Genomic DNA, 21,210 nt, shown 5'->3' on the forward strand with positions numbered 1-21,210 from the left:
TATATATATATATATGGCACTGCATCTTTCAGGGTTTCACCTCATACACATTATTTAATCGATTATCTGCTTGTGTGTAACACAGGTTTCTATACATTCACACATACATACATAAACAGGGGAAATACAGATATGTCAAAATTAATTGCGATTTAGATAATTGCTGAATCATTTAGAATCACTGTTTAACTTAAAGTACCCTCAGGGGTGTCGATCAATTTAGAAGTCCTTCGCATTAACCAGTAAAGAAGAAGAAGCTCTCAATTTCCAAAACGTTGGCGAGGCATCACTTCATCCTCAAGACGGCAAATGCTGTCAGTTGATGTGTGATTTTCGATCGGCAAACACAAATACCCCACTCACCCACATCCTCCAGCTGTCACTTGGAAATGACGGCTCCTCGGCCAGCCAAGCAACAAAGTAATGGCCAGAGAAACTCGTGCGAGTGGGGAATTATGTAAATTAGCCGCACTGTGACCTCACAATCCAGTGTCAAGCAAAATTTAGCACAGCTTTCTCACAGATAGTTTGTTGAAAATTATTTTGTCATGTGGGATAAGACCATGGAGATGCAGCATCTCATTTACGAACAATGTCCCCCGCACAAGAAATACAATAAACAACGAAATCCATAATACCACATTAGACAAAAATACAAGTCATACCTCGGTTTTCGACCATAATCCGTTCCAGAAGGCTGTTCAAAAACCGATTTGTTGGAAAACCGACACCACGCTCTTTAAAAAAGAATTTAAAAAATCTTTATTGAACACGTCTGTTCACCATGGAACGCTAAACGAGGAAGCGTCACTTCCTCGTCTTCCCAAGGAAGCGTCACTTCCTCGTCTACCCGAGGAAGCGTCACTTCCTCGTGTAAGGAAGGCGAGAGGAGTCAAGTGACGCATTCAAGTGCGCTCAGTTTGTTCGAGAACCGAAATTTGGTCGTCATCCGAGGCATGAAAAATTAGAAATTTTCGGTCGAAAACCGATTTGGCCGAGAACAGACGTTCGAAAACTGAGGTATGACTGTAATACATATTCAATCATAACATCACACTTAAAGATGACCTTAGTCTCAATACAAAGTGAAAAGAAGAAAAGTCATTGATTCATGAAATAGAAATAATATTTTTAGATAAAATAAGAGACATAAGATTATTATAAATAATTAAACAAGGTATTTTTTTCAAGATACGAAGCGAGGGCAACAAACCTATACAACTGGTCAACAGCAAATTTTAATCAGAGATGCTATTAAGTCTAACATATTTTGGACATTGATTTGACGTTTTTGCTTGTAGATCCGGTTTTTGAGATAGTTTCATTTTTTTCCAAATTAAATTTGACCAATAAAAGCTTGTGCAATATGAATAGGTAAAATCCCTATTGCATTATAATTTATATCTATAACGTTTCAGAATTACTAAATATATTTCGAGTTGGATACTTATTATTATTATTATCATTATTATGAAAATCGAATGTGCTGAGGAATAACATGGGCTGATTCAGAATCAGCACCAAAAAAAATTGACATTAAATGTAAAACAATGCCCAGAATGAAACAAAACACCAACACCAAAATGAATCTTCTTCAAAACATGTTCAATATGTGCTTTAAATGTTCGTGTTGAATCAACTCTAAAATCCAATCATTTCCATTCATCAACTTTCTGGAGAACTCAACCATCATTAAATGTTGAAAGCAAGGAATTTAAGACAGCATTAAGTTTTTGTCTCTGACCAAAGAGCATATAGAGTGTGTGTATATATATAGAGTGAGAGAGAGAGAGAGAGAGAGAGAGAGAGAGAGAGAGACACACACACCCACACACACACACACTTGATCGGTGTCCAGGCAGTCTGGAGATCCAACAATTTGTATACATTGCAAGCAATTAAAATGTCACTTTCCCTTTATATGTCTTTTCATATGAAGCACTTTTTTCACTGCTGAAAATTTCTGGCTCAACCATCTTGTTGCATGCCTGCCTGCCAACCAACATGTGGGTGTCATCGGCACAGTGCTCTTTTAAGAAGCTGTGAAGGCCAGTTAACACAGGAAGATACTGACCCTCATAAAAAGACTGATTTTCATTGGACAAATTGGACAACAGTCTCGTGCCTTTTGAAGTTTACCGTTGAAGTCAGACTGGTTTGTGCGACGGTGTCATACATGGATCGAGTTTCCGGGCCTGCAAGACCAAGCTGTGGTGAGGAAGACGAAACAGTGTTTGCGGCATCAGCAAAACGACATGAGCTTTCCATTGACTCAGGCGTGGCTCCCTCCCCGTCACTGTTAAATATGTATCGTAAACTGGATTTATATGCCAAGTAGGGAGTACTTAAGAAGTAAACTGGCAATCCAAGTGAAATTTCGCTTCTGTTCTGGAAACTACAGGTCGTCACTTCAGAATATAAACAAGTTTGAGTCTTCCACCATATCGCCTAAACATCATGTTCAGATTTTTTTTAAAAACTATAGTCCTGCCTGCTTCAGTGAGGCTGTACGGAAATAACAACAACAAAAAAATGAAGCGATGCTTCTTTGGCAAAAGCAGCAGATTGCAGTGACTGACAAGAGGTTTCACATCATGGCCAAAGCCTTTCTAGTTATGACTCACAGCTTTAACCCTTCCTGTCAACGACAAAAATAAGCTCCACACAACAGTGAGTCAAATTGCATCGCTTCGTGCATTTGTACACGAAGATCAGCCGTTTCGTCATCTTCCATAAGCCAAAACGTAAGCACACAAACGTCAAATAAAATTTCAGTTGAATCATTTCTTGGCCAATCTGAAACCACTGAGAAAAGAAACTGCACGGCAGCTATTGGCACCTGCTTGTTGATCGTGTACACAGTATTTCGATTCTTGATGGTTTTAGGAATCACTCAAACAGTGACTTTTCTTTTTTTTCTCAATGCAATCAGGTCTGAGTCCTCAGCCTTGAGTCAAATGACTGAGCTGAATGCATATGTCTGACCCGCTGAGTGTGCAAACATTGCTGTGTAGCTGTGTTCAAGGGAGCACAAGTCCGGATATGAGCCTGACCCTGAATCATATGTGGAGGAAGTGGGCCATTACAGCTCAAGCTGGTGGTTCATATGAGTTTGCTTTAAAATCCAATTACAGAACTTCATCCAAGGACAACTTTCAGTCTTCTTTCTACTTCAGCAAGGCAGATGCCTAAGTCTACGGAACACCTCTTTAACGTCAAAACGGAGTGTATTAAATCAGATGGCTGGCGTAATATGCAGTGAAAATGTTGGTGTGTGATATTTGACTCACTGGTGATAGAGTTCTATTGTATAATATGGTCAACTTTATTTCCAATATTCACAAATGCTTGGAAATAATGTTGCCAGCAGTCGCTTTCCAAGCCTGACTGGTGATAGAGTTCTATTGTATAATATGGAAATAATGTTGCCAGCAGTCGCTTTCCAAGCCTGCCTTGCCACCTTTTGTCCCAGCGGTGAATGCCAGAATGTTTGACCACTGCAAATAGCATAACAGTTAATTCAACTTGCTGACCCAAGCGTGATCTTTCCAAAACAATCTTTGGGGGGTCAGGGTGCAACGAGAAAGGTGGTTATCTGACAAACCAAACGGCAGCAGAAAAAGTGCAGACTAGAAGGTCAGTCGCACACACGGTGAATGCAGAGCACTAATATGTAACCGAAGTATTGCAGCTGAACTTCAGCTGACTTTCAGCTGATCTTGCTTTTGAAAAGAAGTCAGCCAAGAAGCATACAGAACATTATAGCACACATAATGATTCCTTGTCTTTGTGCAAGTGACACTCAGTGACGCAGTGTAGGCCTAAAGTTGCTAAGATTCCAACAAGTCGGTCTACTGCTGCCAACATTATGACAACAATTATTACAACAACCTGTCTGCACAGTAATACGATCCCTATAATTAAACAGTAAACCGTTATCTTCCCCAACCATAGGCATTCCAGAAACAAAAACACACTCATTTACATTTTCATTTAAAAATAAATAAATAAATAAATAAATAAACGTATTTGCCAATGCCCAAGAGATTGTTTTTTTTTACAAATGAGTAAGAAAATAGTGAGGAATTGTATTCACGTGGTTTTAATGAAGAGTAAATGTAATAGTAATGAATTAAATGAATAGGCTAATAAAACAAATAAGGCTTATTAAAGAATACAATGAATTATTTATTGGTTCCTTAACACAACAATAAAAGACTGACTGGTCTGCAAAACTTTCCTTTAATATTATTTTGACTTTACAGCTGAGAGAAAAATCAGCAAAAATCATCCGAAAATTTTTTTTTGTTGTTGCATAATTTTGGGGGGAAGGTTTGAATAATGCTGATCTTTTCTAGATTTACTCACAAACTGATTTACTCAGTGTAAGATCATACCTTTTTTAACATAAGGTAAAGCTCATACACTCACAATAAGATACACAGGTTTACTGCACCATTTGCCATCTAATGAACGGAAATGTTCTGCCTGAGACTATACATCACAGGCATACATAAATGAACAAAAATATACTTGTAACTCATAAATCTTTTCAGACAAATTAATAGGAAGTGAATAATTTCCTGCAGCACTCTTGCCTCAGCACCCTGGTAGGGAATCACTTCTTCAGTCGAGAAGACTTTATTATGAGAACAAAGGAGCATCAGCGCAGAGCGTCAGCGCAGAGCTCCGATGCATATGTGGAACTTGGAGTCGCGGCTTGGAATTGAAGTGGATTTACATGGGACAGGAGATGTGAGCCAATCTCTTTTTCGTCAATGGACGCTACAGTTTCTTGTTGCTTTCAAACTTAGCGTGTCGCAGACGTGTGCACATTTTCAGCATGACGTCTTTGATCCACTGGTGAAAGGACACTTTGATTCGCTCCTCTTTCATCTATAACTGCTTCAAACAACAAAGTGTATGCAGAAAAAGTGGTTAAGATTGGACGTCTGTCTGTGTCTTATGTGTTGTGTTGTATTATTTTGTCATTTTATGTTAACTTTTCTTTTGATGGCGGCGCAGGCGCCCCGCAAAGGCTCCTCCCTCTCCTGAGGAATGTAATTTCATCTGTGCTGTATGTTGCACATGTAGCACATTTGATAATAAAGTTGAATTGACTTGATTAAAACTATTTGCTCCACCATAAGGTAAATTCATTAATATACCCTTGTTTCTTTTTACAGTAGCATTGTTGTCTTCATTTTCCAAAAGCAGTATGTGGACCACCAATAATAAAAAACATGAGCGGTGGTTACATTAATACCGCAGGAATTTTAATACTTAGCTATCACGTTTGCACACACGCTGCACTTAATGAATAGCCTACTTGAGTCATGTGGTCAGGCAAGTTTTAAATACATAAAACGAGGTCAGGGAGATGACGAAAGGAGATTATCTGTGATAAAAATGACATTGCTCACCACCATTTTGAGTTGCTGGAGATGCCACATGCACTACCAGATCAAATGTTCTCTCTGGGTCCTCCCTTAAAAAAACAAGACGAGGAGTCAAACATTTTTAAACAGAATGAATATTATCATTTCACAAAACATTTCAGGTAATCGATTAATTATGCCTTGTAGTAACAAAGTGCAGTGTTACTGTATTTCCATTTACATGATATATTTCTCTTACTAGAGCATATAACATTCTGATGCCATAAAGACACGAAGTTATGCATGACAACATATCTGAGCGGACATGGGACACGTGTTGTCAAGTCTTTTAAGGGGGTTAGCAGAGCTGCTATCACGCAGACAGAGCAACAGACTGACCCAAAAAGCTGTCGAGCCAGCTGGTGTGTCTCTTAAATCCACTACCGGAGAAGGCTCACATAACGACTACCATTTCCTCTTTTTTTCCCTTCTTCCTCTTGTTCACCATGCAAGCAAAGGCAAATGTCTATTTCGCTAAGTAAAATTGTAAAGGCTTACTTGACTCTGCTGTCCATGTTTTAGCTACCGCATCGCGACAGCTCCGTGCTGTGTGTCGGCGTTTCTGCTGCTCAGCTATCCGACAAATGTTCCCCTCTTCGTCCTGGTCCCAGTCCGTCCCTGTGACTTATCTGGCCCCTGCAGAAAGCTGCCGCATCTCCACATGAGAGAGAAAGGTGTCTCTTTTGTCCTTGTTCCGCTAACGTGGGCCCAGTCCCAATCGGACAGCACAGTGCTTATTTCCCACAACAAACATCACTCCAGGAAGTGCTGTCAGATGGACAGTGACGTCATCACGCCTGAAAGGATTTTCCGCCGTTTCATTGACATTTTTTTTAAATATGAAATTAGATGGTGACTGCAATATACGTGATGTTGTTGTTCAAACACTTGGTTAAAAAAAATAACATAAATTAAATCTTCCCAATAAATCTTTTTTAAACCCATCCGATAGTATATGAAAAGTGGTTTGAGCAATTAATTCGAGATCATTGACTTCCAAGTTTAAGGTCCATGTACTAGTACACATTTTGTGCTCACTAGTAAAACATTTCGATGGAACGACTGTCTCTTTTGGGGTTTTTTTTCCACTTTTGACTACTACCTTCCACTACTGTGACATCTCTGCCCACAAATACTGGAGGTCATCTTATGGATGCTCGTAGCACGTTACGTTTTAGGAAAAACTATATTTGTTGACATCTGAGTGTTACTGGTACTATTACTAGTGAAATGCTAAATGTCAATTTGTCGAATTGTACAATGTCACGAGTAATACTAGTGGCACAGTTGTCAACTTGTACACAGTTTTGCCTCACTAGTAACATGTGGTTATCCTTTGCAAAGCCAAAGTTGTCCCACTAGTTGACACAAATTATACATGTTGCAAAAATATCCCTTTAGTTAAGTGTAGTGTAGTGTAGTCACATGTGAACAGTGTATAATTGCATACCAGTTAGTGAGCTATGGAAACCCTTTTACCATTTATTTATTTATTTTTTACTGAACATATCCTTGGTATCCACCTGAAGGTCTATGCACTCGGAGGTACATTGGTCCTCACTAGGGGTTGGGGAAAAGAAGTCACTACGAAGACAGTCATTCTTCAAGTGCCCTTCAAGTACTACTTAAGGTGACAATATCCCATATTTAGGCGCGGTTCTTTCCTTCCTTATTAATCACAAATATTTCTTTGTCCATGCTTGGGACCAGCAATGGCCGGGCACTGGGTCATTGGCCAGGGATCGAACCTGTGCTGACAACTAATTTCTTGAGCAATCCAGTAGTCACGCATCATATATCCACAGATTAACTGCAACAACAACTACTATTTGACCGGTCCCAGGTGCTAGCATCCTCATAATAAGCCACTGTACAAATCAGCTATATTTTGGAGTAATCCTATTTTCTTATTTATGACTTGTTTCTGTTTTTTTTCCACAGTTTGTATGTTCTACGTGGTTTTTTCTTGAGGTACTTCTACTTCATCCCACATTACAAAAATGTATATGTTTATTTGATTTAATTAATTTAAGACTGAGGTGGCACGGTTGACTTGTTAGCACGGCCGCCTCAGAGATCGTGGGTTCGAATCCAGCCTTTCTGCATTGAGTTTGTATGTTTTCTCCCCGTCCTTGTTTGGGTTTTCTCTGGGCACTCCAGTTTCCTCCCACATTCCAAAAACATGCATGGAAGGTTGATTGAATGCTCTAAATTTTCTCCAGCTGTGATTGTGAGTGTTAGTAGTTTCTCTATGTGTGCCCTACGAGTGGCTGATAACCAGTTCAGGGTTTCCACTGCCCGCTGCCCAAAGACAGCTGGGATAGGCTCCAACACGCCCACGAGCTTGTGAGGATAAGTGGATGGGTAGATGGATGGTCTGACAGAGATTCGATCCAGGATATTCTGACTGTGAGACAGATGCACGAACTACAAGTACACCAGTCTGCATGAACCGAACCAAAGTGAAAAAATTGTATACATATAAATGGCACGCACATTTAAACTTGTCCTTAGGTGAGTAATTGTGGGCAAAAGGTGGATCCACAGCAAATTAGTCTAGTTGAATCTCTCTGCACAGCTAAAAGTGGAGGGATTAATGTTTGTTTCATGGTCTGACTCACAAATGTGAACTTGTATTTGTCAAGAGACTCAGTTCCTTATTTGTCAAGGGAACAACTCCCTGAAGTGAAACCTGCTGGCAAAATCAATTATTATTCTGACACTTCGATTTCCATCCTGAGGGAGATTTATGTCTGCCTGAATGTTGTTTCTGTTATCAGAAACCAACCCATCTCAGAGGAGCTTCAATTCTCTTTAGACTCTACTTTACCTTTTCAGTTTACAGTTACTCATATTCAAGCAGTATTTGTCTGATGGTAAATTGAAATCAAATCTTGGATGGGCCTCTCTGTCCTCTCCAGAGAGGCTGTCTGGATCAGAGCCAGATTTTTACAGACGGACTAAAAGGTAATTAAGTGGCAGCAAAATGAAACATATGGTTTTAGGCAGCGGGATGCGTTTACAGTGATAGCATACATACATAGATGTATATATTTTAAAAAAACAATCAGTAGCGTACACACATAATAAGGACCCCACTGAGGTTTCACATTTCATGGAACCATGCTCCAAAAAGATCCAGATCATGTTTATTTATGGGAAACCACTTCTGATGATTAGTAAACTTTGGTTTGGATTGGTTCTAAGCATTTGACCATGCACACACTATATATTGCTCGATTAAAGATGATTTATCATACATTCTTTCCACAATTGAAAGCAGTTGCTAGATGTCTTCATAAGATGTCTGTGACATGCTTTTATCAAAATACCCAAAGAATGACGAATTATTGCATAGTTTGCACTCTCTATTTCTTATCATGTTGAAAACAACCCCTTTGTATGAGCTGCAGCCACAGCAACCCGAAAGTGTATGATTGTAATCTGCCTTTTGTTATGTTCTATCATTGGTCTGACAGATGAAGAATTACAGTATGTTTTGGAGAAAAATATAATACATGGCGTTTGTTTCCACCCCCCCCCCCCCCCCCCCCCCACCCCACCCCACCCCGCCCCAAGGCAGATATGTTGTCAGATATTTATTTTTATTCAAATTGTCTGAGGGTAAGTGAAACCCACAACGTCAATCAAAAAAACTCTTGTCAGTTTTCATTACACGTAATGCCAGAGTAGACGCATCATCAGTGGCTTCCAGGACAAGATAACCTTGAAACGACTCATTAATGTCCAGTCATCAACCTTGCAGTTCTCAATCCTCATATAACTTTAATATTATAGGAAGGTATCCTTGTACTCACTCAAGGAGAGCAAAATTAAAATTTTATCAGGATTACAGGGATTTACCTGCATGGCAAATTACATGTACTCTACGTCTAATGTGCTAAATACAATACATTGATGTAAAGGGTCACAGAGAGACAAACGACACTCTTTCAGATGTTTCAATGCTGCTAAATTCTTCAGTAGGATTAATTCTTGCTCACACAGATCTATGTGGATTAGAGCTGTGTATATTTATATGTGGGTAATTGCTCACACTGGCATACTGGCTGGAAATTTGAGCACTTATCCAGCTCCCTAGCTGTGTACTATTACAACACTTTGTTCCTCTGGTGGCACCGTACCGTGAACTGAAGTTTTGATATTGATTTATAGATAGTGAAAATCTGTTTGTGTTGGTGCAATTTGTGTTTTTATTCGAGCGATACACTGATGGCTCTATCAGCCTTGATAGTTCAATGGGAATGTCATGAAACAAGAAGAAAAGCACCAATTATGTTTACATTTGTTGCACTCATGGTGTTACCATATCTTCCTGATGTTAAGGACTAATACGATAGCCACATCCTGGCAAATGTCCATACGAAGTCCGGACAGAATGAAACTTCCACAGAATGAAACTTCCAAAAGCATAGACACACGTAAGAGGTTTTGGTCACAAAAATATTTATTAACAAAAACGCAAGACTAACAAAGTACAACGGAGGAAACTGGTAACAAAGAACCAGGAAAATGCGAAAACAAACAAAGCGCTTGCAAAAGTCAAGGAAAGATATAAACGAAAATTGCTTGTCAACTTAAAGAACAAGAAAATCTAATACACGACAAAAAAAAAAAACGAGAATACATAACAAGGAAAGTACTCCAACAAAAATACTTTGAACTAATCAGGCAAGGCAATGAAAATTTTAGAAAATTAGGCACTTGGAGACAACGTCATGATCAAGGCTAATAATCCGACAGTCAGTTGTTGGCGTGGCCTGACTTATAAAGCAGGCAGGAAACTAGGCTATTTCAAGACAGATGCGACTCATGATGTAACGCCCACTCATCAGCTGGAGACTGAAACAAAAAGCAAACAAGACAGGATCATGACAGTAACCCCCCCACTCTCCCGCCTCTCCTCAATGGACCCCTCCTGGCCGACTACCTGGTTTCAAAAGATGAGATGAGTGGAAAGTTTGCAGAAGTGACAGTTCCAAGATCCAGGTGCGGGGAATCCACTGCTGCTCCTCTGGTCTGTAGCCCTCCCAGCCGACCAAATATTGGATACCCCTACCCCTGCGCCTAGTGTCCAGGATCTCCTTCAGCATGTACCCACGATCACCGTCAATCCGACGCAGCGGAGGTGTGGTGAGAGGAGGAGCCAGAAGGCTGGATGCCACAGGCTCGAGCAAAGATACATTGAATACAGGGTATACCTTCATGGTGGGCGGTAGCTGGAGCTTATACAATACAATACAATACAATACAATACAATACAATACAATACAATACATCCTGGTTTATATAGCGTTTCACAACAGCAGCATCTGAAACAAAGCCCTTAACAAAACAGTTAACATCAAGTGAAATAGTAAACACAACACATAACATAAAACACGGACAGTCGAGCAGTTCTAACCACTTTTCCCTCATACGCTGTGTTGTTTAAAGCAGTTTGAGATGAAAGAAGAGAGAATCAAAGTGTCCTTTCACCAGTGGATCAGAGACGTCATGCTCAAAATGTGCACACGTCAGCTACAAGCTAAGTTTCAAAGCCAACAGGAAGCTGTAGCATCCATTAACGAAAAAAAGAGATTGGTTGACTTCTCCTGTCACATGTAAATCCATTTCAATTCCAAGCGGCGACTCTCAGTTCCAAATACACATCTGCGCTGCGCGCCGACGCTCCTCTCTCCTTATCCTCAACTTCAGCAGCCATCCATCCAGCCGCACCAACTCAGACTGTCCAACAGCGCCGACAGAAACCTGGTTGATAACTGCCTCCACCTCGAAAGGTCCTGTGAAGCATGGTCCCAACTTGCGCAAAGTACCGGCCAGATGCAGATCCCACATCGACAGCCACATCTTTTGTCACACTTGACTTGATAGTTTGGGGCGGGGCTGCGCTGACAGTCCACAATCTACCGGTTGCGTGACAGAGGGTGGGTCTGATGGGTTTGATTGCTGTGTATTTGCAGTATCCCAGATTAAAAGCTCAACTGCGTCCTTTCGGTGTGGATTCTGTATTTTATCCTCGTACTTTCCTGGGTTTTTGTCACCCCAAAAATGTGTGTATTAGGTTGACAGAAGGCACTATTGTGTCCATGTCTGTGAATGTAAGTGTGTAAGTGTGAATAGTTGTTTTTCTATAGTCAGGAAAAGATATCGAAGATGGATGGAGGGATGGATGGATGAATGAATGGACGGATGGATGGATGGATGGTTTGCAGTAATGTTGAACGTCTGCATCATGCTGAATCCACTTCTAATATTTATCTTTGGTTTGATACACTTTACTATAAATTCTGAAAGTGTCAATCAAAACGGGCCCTATTCGTCGTTGTCATGGCACAGCCCTTGTATTATAATCTTATAAGTATGTAGCTCATAGTGTGCCCAATGAAGCGGCTGTCTACACTGTTGTTCCTCGACGACTGTGGGGGCGGGATGGTTGAATGGTCACGTGCTTGTGACGCACATTTGAAACAGGAAGTGGTTCACTCAGCGGCTCACGTGAATGCAAATCCCCGAAAAGACGCAAATCGGGTAAAAAAAAAACAAACTACATTGTCAGTCATTTTGATATTAAAGATATGTTCCGTGGATGTAGCCGCTCGTCAAAGATTGACAATGTATTGCCAATGTTATAAAACTAGAGTGTTGCTCGGCACTTCCACTCTCTATCAAGTCCACTTGTTACAAGAAGGACTTGGAACAAAAATGGCAAGCTCTCAGCCACATCTGGTCGGGTCGAGGCAACTGCGAAACACCGGCACGCCGACCCGTGAAGTCTGCGCCGAACTTAAAGACGTGTCGGAAAGCAGAACCGAACCGCAACTGGCGAGGAGAGAGCTGACGAAGGAGGAGCTGCAGATTCATAAATTCCACACAGAAGCATGTCAGGTAGCGTGTCTGATAACTTGAATAGGCTTTCATTAAAACTTCTTTGCATATATATTGATTAATACACTGCTTTAACTTGATCAAGTGTGATCAAACTTCTTTGAGGTACTACCTAAGAGAATTTCAATGCATATTAGTTTTCCGATGCAGTCATTTTAGACTAATTAAAAAATGAAACGTTTGTGATTATGACATCCGTTTCAGATACAATATTCAAGTACAAACGCAGTAATCCACTGGTCTATGGTATTATAAGTACTGTGTTGTCAGTAATGTCAGTGTACAGTAAATGAACATTTTATGATGGTGCCTGTTATAACAAGAAATTGATTATTTCCGTCGAAATTATTTACGAATGAGAAAACAGAAATCTAAATAAATCAGAGGCTGAATAATTTCCCAAACTGGTTTGTGTTTAAACTTGGAAGTTGCACGATCCAGTGCTGGTTTTAAATATGGTTAATGCAAGTTCATTGGGCCTGGACAAATCTATCTATCTATCTATCTATCTATCTGTCTATCTGTCTATCTGTCTGTCTGTCTGTCGAGCAATCTCACCGCTCACTATATATATATATATATATATATATATATATATATATATATATATATAGAGAGAGAGAGAGAGAGAGAGATCTCCAGCATTTAAACACAAGCTTGATGGTGGTGGTAAATTTTTTTGTCAGATCCTTCATCTTCTCCAGATCGTCTCTACTCCTCCATCAAGCAGAGCCAGTGAGGCGTGCAGTGGTGGCGGACGTGTATAGGTGCATCTGCATGCCTCGAGGCCTCTCTGTGTTGTAAATATTATGCTCCTGAGTGTGCAGTGAAGTTGAGGCAAGTTGGCCAAGACCTCAGGAGAGTGCGAGGGCCTGGGTGGCAAAAGCACAATGCAGAGGGGGCCCAGCGATGCCAGCTTTACTGTGTGGCCGTGCAATGCCATGTGAAATGACAGGCTGTGTCACCAAAAGGCCTGGGGCGTTTTTGCCTTTGTGGCCTGTCAAAGCTCACCAAAGAGTGGGCTCTCAGTTTGAAACAGACTGAGAGGTGACATTTTCAAAACTTCCTGAGGGATGGCAGAGGAGTTTGGTGTTTTTTACTCTCAGAAGGTAGTTGCGTCTCTGAACAGCTGGAGCATAACGTAAGTGGTTGTGTCAGAAATATATTCTTAAACTCCCTGCTTAACTTAAGTAGATGAAACCCATGTGAATATGATTATGGGTGTATATATATCATGGCATCTTTTTGACAAAGATGTTCTGTTTTATATCTCTGTCAATGCCATGATGCTCAAACCCTTTAATCTAAAGCAATTTGTTTTATATAGTGTATGTGTGTGTGTGTGTGTGTGTGTGTGTGTGTGTGTGTGTGTGTGTGTGTGTGTGTGTGTGTGTGTTTGTGAATTTCAGTTGTAGTACATGTCCCTTTAGTTTGACTTTATGCATGTGCCATAAGGAAGCGTACATGTTGTGTCTTGCACTAATTAATTGTTGATTATGTGCAGGCAAAGAAGCAGATGTATAATGACCCTTCCAGTGGGTACAAGGTGTTCACAGAGTATGCTCACCTTCAACGAGAGAAGTGCTGTGGCAGTGCTTGCAGACATGTGAGCTCCTTTGTGTGCTTCAATAACGTGTATTTTCTTTGCTACCGCGCTGTAATTCTATTCTGTCCTGTGTCAGTTATTATTCCATGTCTTTGGATAATAATGGAACATGCATTTTGACATCGTTCTATAGAAATTTAAACTCACTACCGGACTCGTTGTTTTGGCAGTGTTGTACTGCCCATATACTGTTTAAGTGGAATGTCACATGTCACTATTTAAGGCACAAACCTGCGCCCAAAAGAAGAAAGAATTTAGCATTTGTTCATCTGATTTTTATGGTTGTTATCAGGAGGATCAGGCTACTTCCTGGTTCATACACAAAAAGTTTGTGTTGAATTGACTCAATTTCATTGATTCAAATGGCTGTACAAAATTAAATCATCTGGATATATCTAACTTTTTTTTTCCCAAACTTCCTGATCGGTGTTCGGCTCCAAAATTGTGATTGTGAAAAACCTAACAACATGTATGGTGAAAGTGTTTTTTTTTTTCTTCATAGTTTGGCTTGTCCTGCGGCTTTTACTCAGGTGTATATATTAAATTTAGAGCTCTGCCTCACACCCAAAATCCCCGTTCCATAATTATGTTGACAGCAGCGAACGAGTTCCGATTGGATTTGAAATTTCCGCTCAGAATTACATGAAGATTTTTCTTTTTTAGTTTAAAAACTGAATGCTTTGGGACAGTTTTTTTTTTTTTTTTTTTTATGGTCAGATGACATAAGATTGTAGAAGCCTTTGGAACGGCCTTTTCCAAACCCAAACCTCAAACCTATTGAAGATTTGGGGACAATGCTGGTTGCCCGTTCCTGGGCCAGGCAACCAACCAATTAAAATGAACTCCACCATTTTTGCCAAGAAAAGCGATTAAAAATACATCCAGAATTATGCCAGAAGTTGGCTACAAAAAGCGTCTGGTGAAGGTGAAAGTTGCTCAAGGGCATTTAAGGAAATACAGTAGGACGGATTTTTTTTTTTTTTTCTGTATACCTTAGACCCCCATTATTCGTGAGGGATAGGGACCGGGCCAGCCCACACACACACACACACACACACACGCACACACACACACACACACACACACACACACACACACACATATGTATCTATCTGTCTATGCGTGTTCCATGTAAAATGAGGGGAAACAATTGTCAACAAATACTGGAAAATTGTTTTAAATGAAATCTGTGAATCCAATGTTGTGGTCAACTGTACATACACAATTGCAAAAAAAGGATTTATGAACTCTTTGGATGAATTTTGGTCATAAATGTCATCTGAGATTCATCTGCGTCACCACAACAGAAACCCGCTTTTCTTAAAATAATGCCACAGGGGAAAACAAATGTTCGCATGCTTTTTTTTTCTGAAGACAACATCTAAACATCATACAGTATGACACTAACATCTTGTTAGAATAAAATGGACCGTTGTGATGACATACAATAATAGGTCCTTTAAAATCCAAAAGAATTAACAAAAAGAAATGAATTGTGCTGGACAGAATATTGACATGTGAAACAAAAGTATGATGTGGTGTTTCTAAGACCACTTGTTTGATTATTATTATGACGGCATGATTGTTTTAGGCTGAAAGTGAGCATTGCTCTCTTCTGTCCCAATGACAATTGTTCCGGTCTGTTTTTCCGTCCTGCTCTGTTAAATCACATCCAGTCTTGCTTGCCAATGACTCTGTTCCTTCTTGTACTTTTGTCCTCTTTTTTTTTTTTTTGTTTGTTTGGTTGGTTTTTTTTTGGGCCTTTCTCGCTGCATGACTGAAGTTGCTCTCCACCTGCAGCTTTTTAACGCAGTTTCATTATTTCATTCTCTCCTGCAGTGTCCTTATGGCCAAGTCAACGTGAAGGACCCTGCCATGAAGAAAATATTTAATTCTCTATTTTATGTATAGATCCAATGTGGCAAGGTAACAGGTAGGCAAGATTGTAACAAGAATCTGGCGCCTTGTTTTGAGCCATTTTTAGCAGCGTGCTGAATGATGAAATTTGAGTAGTGACTGTGCAATACCTCCTATACATCACAACTATTCTTCATTATTCCCATTTTGAATATGGGGGGGAGGGGATTGTTCTGTGTCTGACTCTTGTGAAAAATACAATTTCATGGTATTTTTGTTGTGAAGCTTTTCTTGAATCTCGACTGGAATGCAGTGGGTTTCATTTTTCATTCCTTTTTATGAGTACTTAATTTCGGGTGGTATTTCTCTTCTCTGATGTATTAACAAGGGTTGTGGGAGTATCGGGATGAAAACTGAAAGTGCATTTTAGATGTTTGCCCTCAAGATAAAGGGCATATAAGAGAAGATAACAGTCGGGTGATAGATAACATCTTATGCTCTTTTGCTTTGCATCTCTTATTATTTATTTTCTCCCAAATGTACGAGGGCATGAATATTAGCATCATTTGCACTCTGTTTCGGCTTGACTAAACTCACTACCTTAGACTGAAATACTGCGTTGTTAAAAATAGGCTCGGGCCAAGGGTCAGCCCTTTCACTTGGCTGCGCTGCTTTTACACCACTTGATGGAATCCGGCTGTTCACAAACACGGCGCGGACATCAACAGCAGCCCCACTGGACTTGCAGCCTCCTGGCAACACTTGGCTAAAGCGCACTTCCCTGCGGCTGCTCTCCTGAGCTGCAGCCTAATGAACTCCCGGGCCCTCCTTTCCCACTACTGCAAAAGATCAACTCGTGTTCAAGAGCATGTATATAGGCTTATAAGAGCAGAACACCCCGTGGCTCTTAATGGGCTAATACAGAATAAAGGGTGCACTAAACACTGCACTTTGCACAGTTCTAGCGGTGCGAGGTAAGGCCAATGGCTGGCTGTGCACCACTCGCAGATACGTTGAGGAAATATGTGAGGGTTGACTCGTTAGCGCATGTGGGAAGACAGCGCAATGCCTTGAGGCTCTGAGCTTGTCACACACGCTCGCCTGCCTCTGCCTGATTGGGCAAACGGAGGCATGTGAGAGGATGTGTCTGCCGCCGAATTCTGTCTGTGCCGACAACTGGCGGGGCCACTATCCTCCTCGGCAGGTGGGTCCTAAAGGCAAGCGCTTGGTGATGGCAACGCAGGCCTGTGAGCAGCTACAAGGAGATTTATGATCCCAACAGTGCTGGGGAGGACAGGTTCTTGGGGACGTGTCGCCGGGCGGGATGAGAAGTGAATTTATGTTGTGTTATTGTAAAGTGAGGCAGCGAAGCGTGCGGCGGCAACATCCTACAGCGGGATGGTTAAGGTGTCACACCCATCAAGTAGGTTACCTGGGTCGGCTTCCCTGCCGCCCCTTTTGCCTGGGGACTTTTCTGTCGCTTTCGAGTAGATGCGTTGCCACTCACGGCCTTGGCAGTCCTGCAGCCCGGACCATGAAATTGGCCACCTTTAGTGTCTGCCTTGTCCCTCCACATCTACACAGTCCATTGATGGCACCTTTTGGAAGGTTGTTGGTCCTCACCCTGTTTTAGTGACACAAACAACACAGAAAAGCCACTCAGTCTGGCTGAAGTCATCTTATTCATATTGATGGTCTTTCAATGAACCTCCATTCATTGATCACATCGACATTTAAATAACATTCCACGGAGAGGAAATGATTGCTTCTGACTTTAGGTTTTCATCCCCAAGACTGAAGGCAGTTTCATGTGACTTTTTGAAAGTGTGCAGCGTATACCGAGAAAGAACCCGATCAACTTGGATGCTGAGTTAGTATTTAAATGTCCAATTTTGTGGATTTATTTTACCACGGTCTGCTTTCTCATGTGTCAGTCTAATTTGAACTAATTCTGTTGCTTAATCTTTTAATATCCTTGCCATTAAATATCAACAGAATGTATTGACATGTATTTCAAGTCCAAAACAGTAAAATGCATTTTTAGGCAAACACTTGTTTTCAAACATTTTACCAATGTTCCTTTGTTTGGTCCGGAAATTACAGCAGCTGGTCAGACACGAGGTGTTTGTTTCAGGCGTTTTGGACTGAACATCTTTGACCTTCAGCTGAAGCATATGCTGCACGAGAGCAGTGTGGCAGCAACTATCCGTGTGCCTTTCTGCAGGACGATGGCACTAGCCGCAGAGAAAACGAGAGCTGTCCAGTTTGTAACTGTGACCAGACATGCTCCAGTCACAACCAGTTGACAGGCCGAGCAGCTCCCCCCTGCCTCAGCCGTCCCCGCACCCTTCTCTCCATCTCAAACAGGCACGGCAGCCCTGCGGCCAACGGCTTCCACCACAGTCACTTGCAGCATCTCCATCACTATTCGCCACAAACTGTCACATGCTTGGCAGGGGGTAAAAAAAAAAAAAGTGAGTGTCATTCTTATGATTGCTGAAAGGAACATCAGTCCCAGCGATTGGCTCGGCCCTGCCTTATTTGTTGGAGTGGGTAGACGTGTGGAAGTGTCTTGATATTCAAGCAGCATTTGAACAGCCCCTCCATCAACATCTGGTCTACACAGACAACGTCAGCTCGCCTCAGGGTAGCATCCCGCACACTGGTCATATGGACAACCGGATCCCTGTGGTAGAATTAGTGATAAAAACACACGCATGGCCACTGTGTGACAGTCAGGGTGCCAGATTCCTTCGGACAGACAGGGCTGCAAATAGCACAGAGGAGCAGTTGCTCCCCTGGATCGCAACTGGTGCACACGCTGACGCCAGGCCAAGCCGTGGCCGCCAGATGAGCCCAGATAAAAGGCGAGTCCGGTGCACTCACTGGCACCTCAATGAGGTACTGTTTTTGGCAGCTAACCGCATGCGTGGGCAGACAAGCTCAGTCTGCAAGGACTTGGGGACCAAGAGGTCGTAAGTTTGCCTCCTGTCCCCCCTCCTACAGAAGCCTATTTGCAGACCATGGCCTGTAGAAAGTGTGATTCGTTGCCGGAGAGATTCTACTTTGTGTCCTGAGCGCTTGTGAGGTATCCTTCAGCAAAGCTACCTTCAGTGTGGTCCTGACTGTATCTACCAGATTCAAGTACGATGGTACACTGGAAACTGTTTGTGTGTGAATATCCCAACTTCTCTGCGAATTTTAACAAGTCGGCGTGAATTGAAGCTCCACCTTGGGGAATAAAGAGTGATATTTTGTTTGCAGCTCTGTAGCGGCAACTTAATTTCCTTTTGTCGCTACGTCAGCAGGGCATGTAGGTTCCCAACTCGTGCCTTTCCTCGACGGGCCTTTCCTTTTAGCAACGACAACAACGAAAACATGAGGCCGCCATCGTTGATCACCCCCAAAAAAAGCTTTATTTCCTCTTGAACACAAATTAAAGCTTTACCAAAAAATGAAAAACATAACTTCTACAATACACTTAAACGAAACACATAACACGTATACACTTATCACGATATTAACACGGTCCCAACAAAGGTGTTGCTCCATGCCCTACTGTCTTCCTAATGCAGCTTACGCAAACCTGTCCTCTTAACAGGCCATAGACAGGACAACTAATGGAGCCCAGATACTTTAATATTCTTCCAAGTAAAATAGCAATAAAATATCAAATATAAGCCAAACTGCTTGCACCTATTCAATTCAAATAATTCAAATAGCTAAATATATCATTTAACCAAATTTTCCTTATGGCTCTAACAAGCTCTCTCATCAATAGTGTTACCGGCCACTAAAAGAACCTTTGACTCTTTCTTCGACAACGGACGCTCAGACCAGAAGAACGTAGCCGGTTTTAACAACCTAACACCACATCCAAACATCATCGAAAACCAGTGTGTCTACCCTCGAAAAAGCTGTGCTTTGTTATATCGCAATAAACAACATCCATCTATCATGTTACCTTGTCCTTTCTAGTGTAGCCAGATATGAACTAATACGTGCACCAGCCCCCTGGAGGATAGCCTATCCCAGGGGACATAACAGGGAGTGTGTGGAGGTGGCGGCGGGCTGTTGGAGCTGTTTTGGGTGTAGTGAGGAGGGGGGCCTGGGGTGTGCAGGCAGCAGTTGGTGTGCAGAGACCAGAGGCTCAGACTAGCTAGTTAAGAGCTTCTCTTTCCTATCCTCCATCTGCCAGGGACTGGGGTTGTGATTTGAGCTCCAGCAGAGCAGAGCAGGGATGAGATCGAAGGAGGGTTGGTGGGGGGTGTTTGGGGTATGGAGAGCAGGAAGAGACAGAAAACACAAAGTGGAAGAACAGGGAGAAAGTGAGGGGTAGAAAGAAGGAAGGTTTGGAATGGAAAGCAGGATATGAGATGCCTGGAATGTCGATTTAATGCTCCATCGACACCTAAAGGCTCCACATATAGAAAAAAAATATAGATTTGCATGTAAAGTTCACAGTAGGGATAACTAAGGATTGCAATTCCCCACCAACACGTGTACGTGTAGTCCATTTTCAATTCAGTGTATTCATTGCACACAAAATTTTGTGCGTGTCCATTTTCCCGCAGGACGTATTTCTCATTCTTAAAAAGGTCCTAAAAAGGAGAGAACGTTTGACGTTCAAGTGTTCCTTATCCTTGAAGGGGAAGTCAAGTCAAAAATGTTCTTGGACAGTACGTTGTTCGCGCCTCCACTAGTCTAAACACGGCATTTTGATTAATGTTGCATTTGAGGAATATTAATGACACTGCAAAATCCACCATTTTTATCCATTGCAGGGGACGACCACTTGCTGTCAATTGAAAATGACAGGGCTCAGGTAACAACCAATCATGACTCACCTGTTTTCTGGATTTGGTCATGTGACATTCGTGAGCTGAGCCCTCAGACAATGTAAGGTCATTATCAGTTGACAGCAAGTGGCAAAATGGCCTCCCCCTGAGACGGATAAAATGGCTGGATTTCTGAATTTCGCTGCTTAATTCGTTGACTAGTGGGGCCGGATAGCACATACAGTATAGTGTTAAAAAAAAAAAAAAAAGTTTTGACTTGACTTCCCCCTTAAAGAACCATGTATCAATCAGCAATCAATTAATGAAAAAAATTGTGTCTCATCATAACGTCACAATTTATTTGAAATGAATTCCTGGACTGGCACTTTTTATTGAGTACTATGCCAAAAATCAATGGGCTTCTATTTCAGCCAACAATTGTAGTTAATAGCTTTATGAAAAAAATAATACAAAATAAAATAAATGTCCTTTACCCCAAAAATGGACTCATGTCTGCTTTTGTTTGTAAATATTTCAAGGATGTCTCACCCTCCTCCTCACACACCCACCAAGGCACATGTGACTGGGATGCAGCTTTACAGCACTTCACTCCTCCCTCTGA

The 21,210-nt window shown here is 41.5% G+C and overlaps 2 protein-coding genes across 4 annotated transcripts in view; one reads left to right on the plus strand and one right to left on the minus strand.

Moving 5' to 3' along the window:
* The window catches only part of dennd1b (DENN/MADD domain containing 1B), a 135,588-nt gene extending 129,319 nt beyond the window's left edge, over window positions 1–6,269 (minus strand). Inside the window, exons 1-2 of one of the 3 annotated variants that reach the window (XM_019875292.1) lie at window positions 5,937–6,269; window positions 5,427–5,488 (exon numbers count right to left, since the gene is read on the minus strand). In XM_019875292.1, the coding sequence (XP_019730851.1) occupies window positions 5,427–5,488; window positions 5,937–5,953 (79 nt within the window). In that variant the 5' untranslated portion in view covers window positions 5,954–6,269. Of the gene's footprint in view, window positions 1–5,423; window positions 5,489–5,936 lie in introns of all 3 variants that reach the window. The other 2 variants (XM_019875291.1, XM_019875293.1) reach the window with 2 other exon arrangements.
* Window positions 6,270–11,908: 5,639 nt separating this feature from the next.
* cunh1orf53 (chromosome unknown C1orf53 homolog) lies at window positions 11,909–16,085 on the plus strand. The gene is made up of 3 exons (XM_019875461.1): window positions 11,909–12,347; window positions 13,852–13,953; window positions 15,793–16,085. Exons 1-3 carry the CDS (start codon window positions 12,075–12,077, stop codon window positions 15,862–15,864), a joined length of 447 nt encoding a protein of 148 aa, XP_019731020.1. The 5' UTR covers window positions 11,909–12,074; the 3' UTR covers window positions 15,865–16,085.
* Window positions 16,086–21,210: the final 5,125 nt, after the last annotated feature.

This window comes from Hippocampus comes, unplaced genomic scaffold, assembly GCF_001891065.2.
Source record: "Hippocampus comes isolate QL1 unplaced genomic scaffold, H_comes_QL1_v1.1 scaffold132, whole genome shotgun sequence".
Classification (NCBI taxonomy): domain Eukaryota; kingdom Metazoa; phylum Chordata; class Actinopteri; order Syngnathiformes; family Syngnathidae; genus Hippocampus; species Hippocampus comes.

Excerpts from the sequence above, each read along its gene's own strand:
- cunh1orf53 (XM_019875461.1), top strand. The coding sequence starts at position 12,075 with ATGTATTGCCAATGTTATAAAACTAGAGTGTTGCTCGGCACTTCCACT. Across the intron at positions 12,348-13,851 it reads TCCACACAGAAGCATGTCAG|GCAAAGAAGCAGATGTATAA; the intron begins GTAGCGTGTCTG and ends GATTATGTGCAG. Across the intron at positions 13,954-15,792 it reads GTGGCAGTGCTTGCAGACAT|TGTCCTTATGGCCAAGTCAA; the intron begins GTGAGCTCCTTT and ends TCTCTCCTGCAG.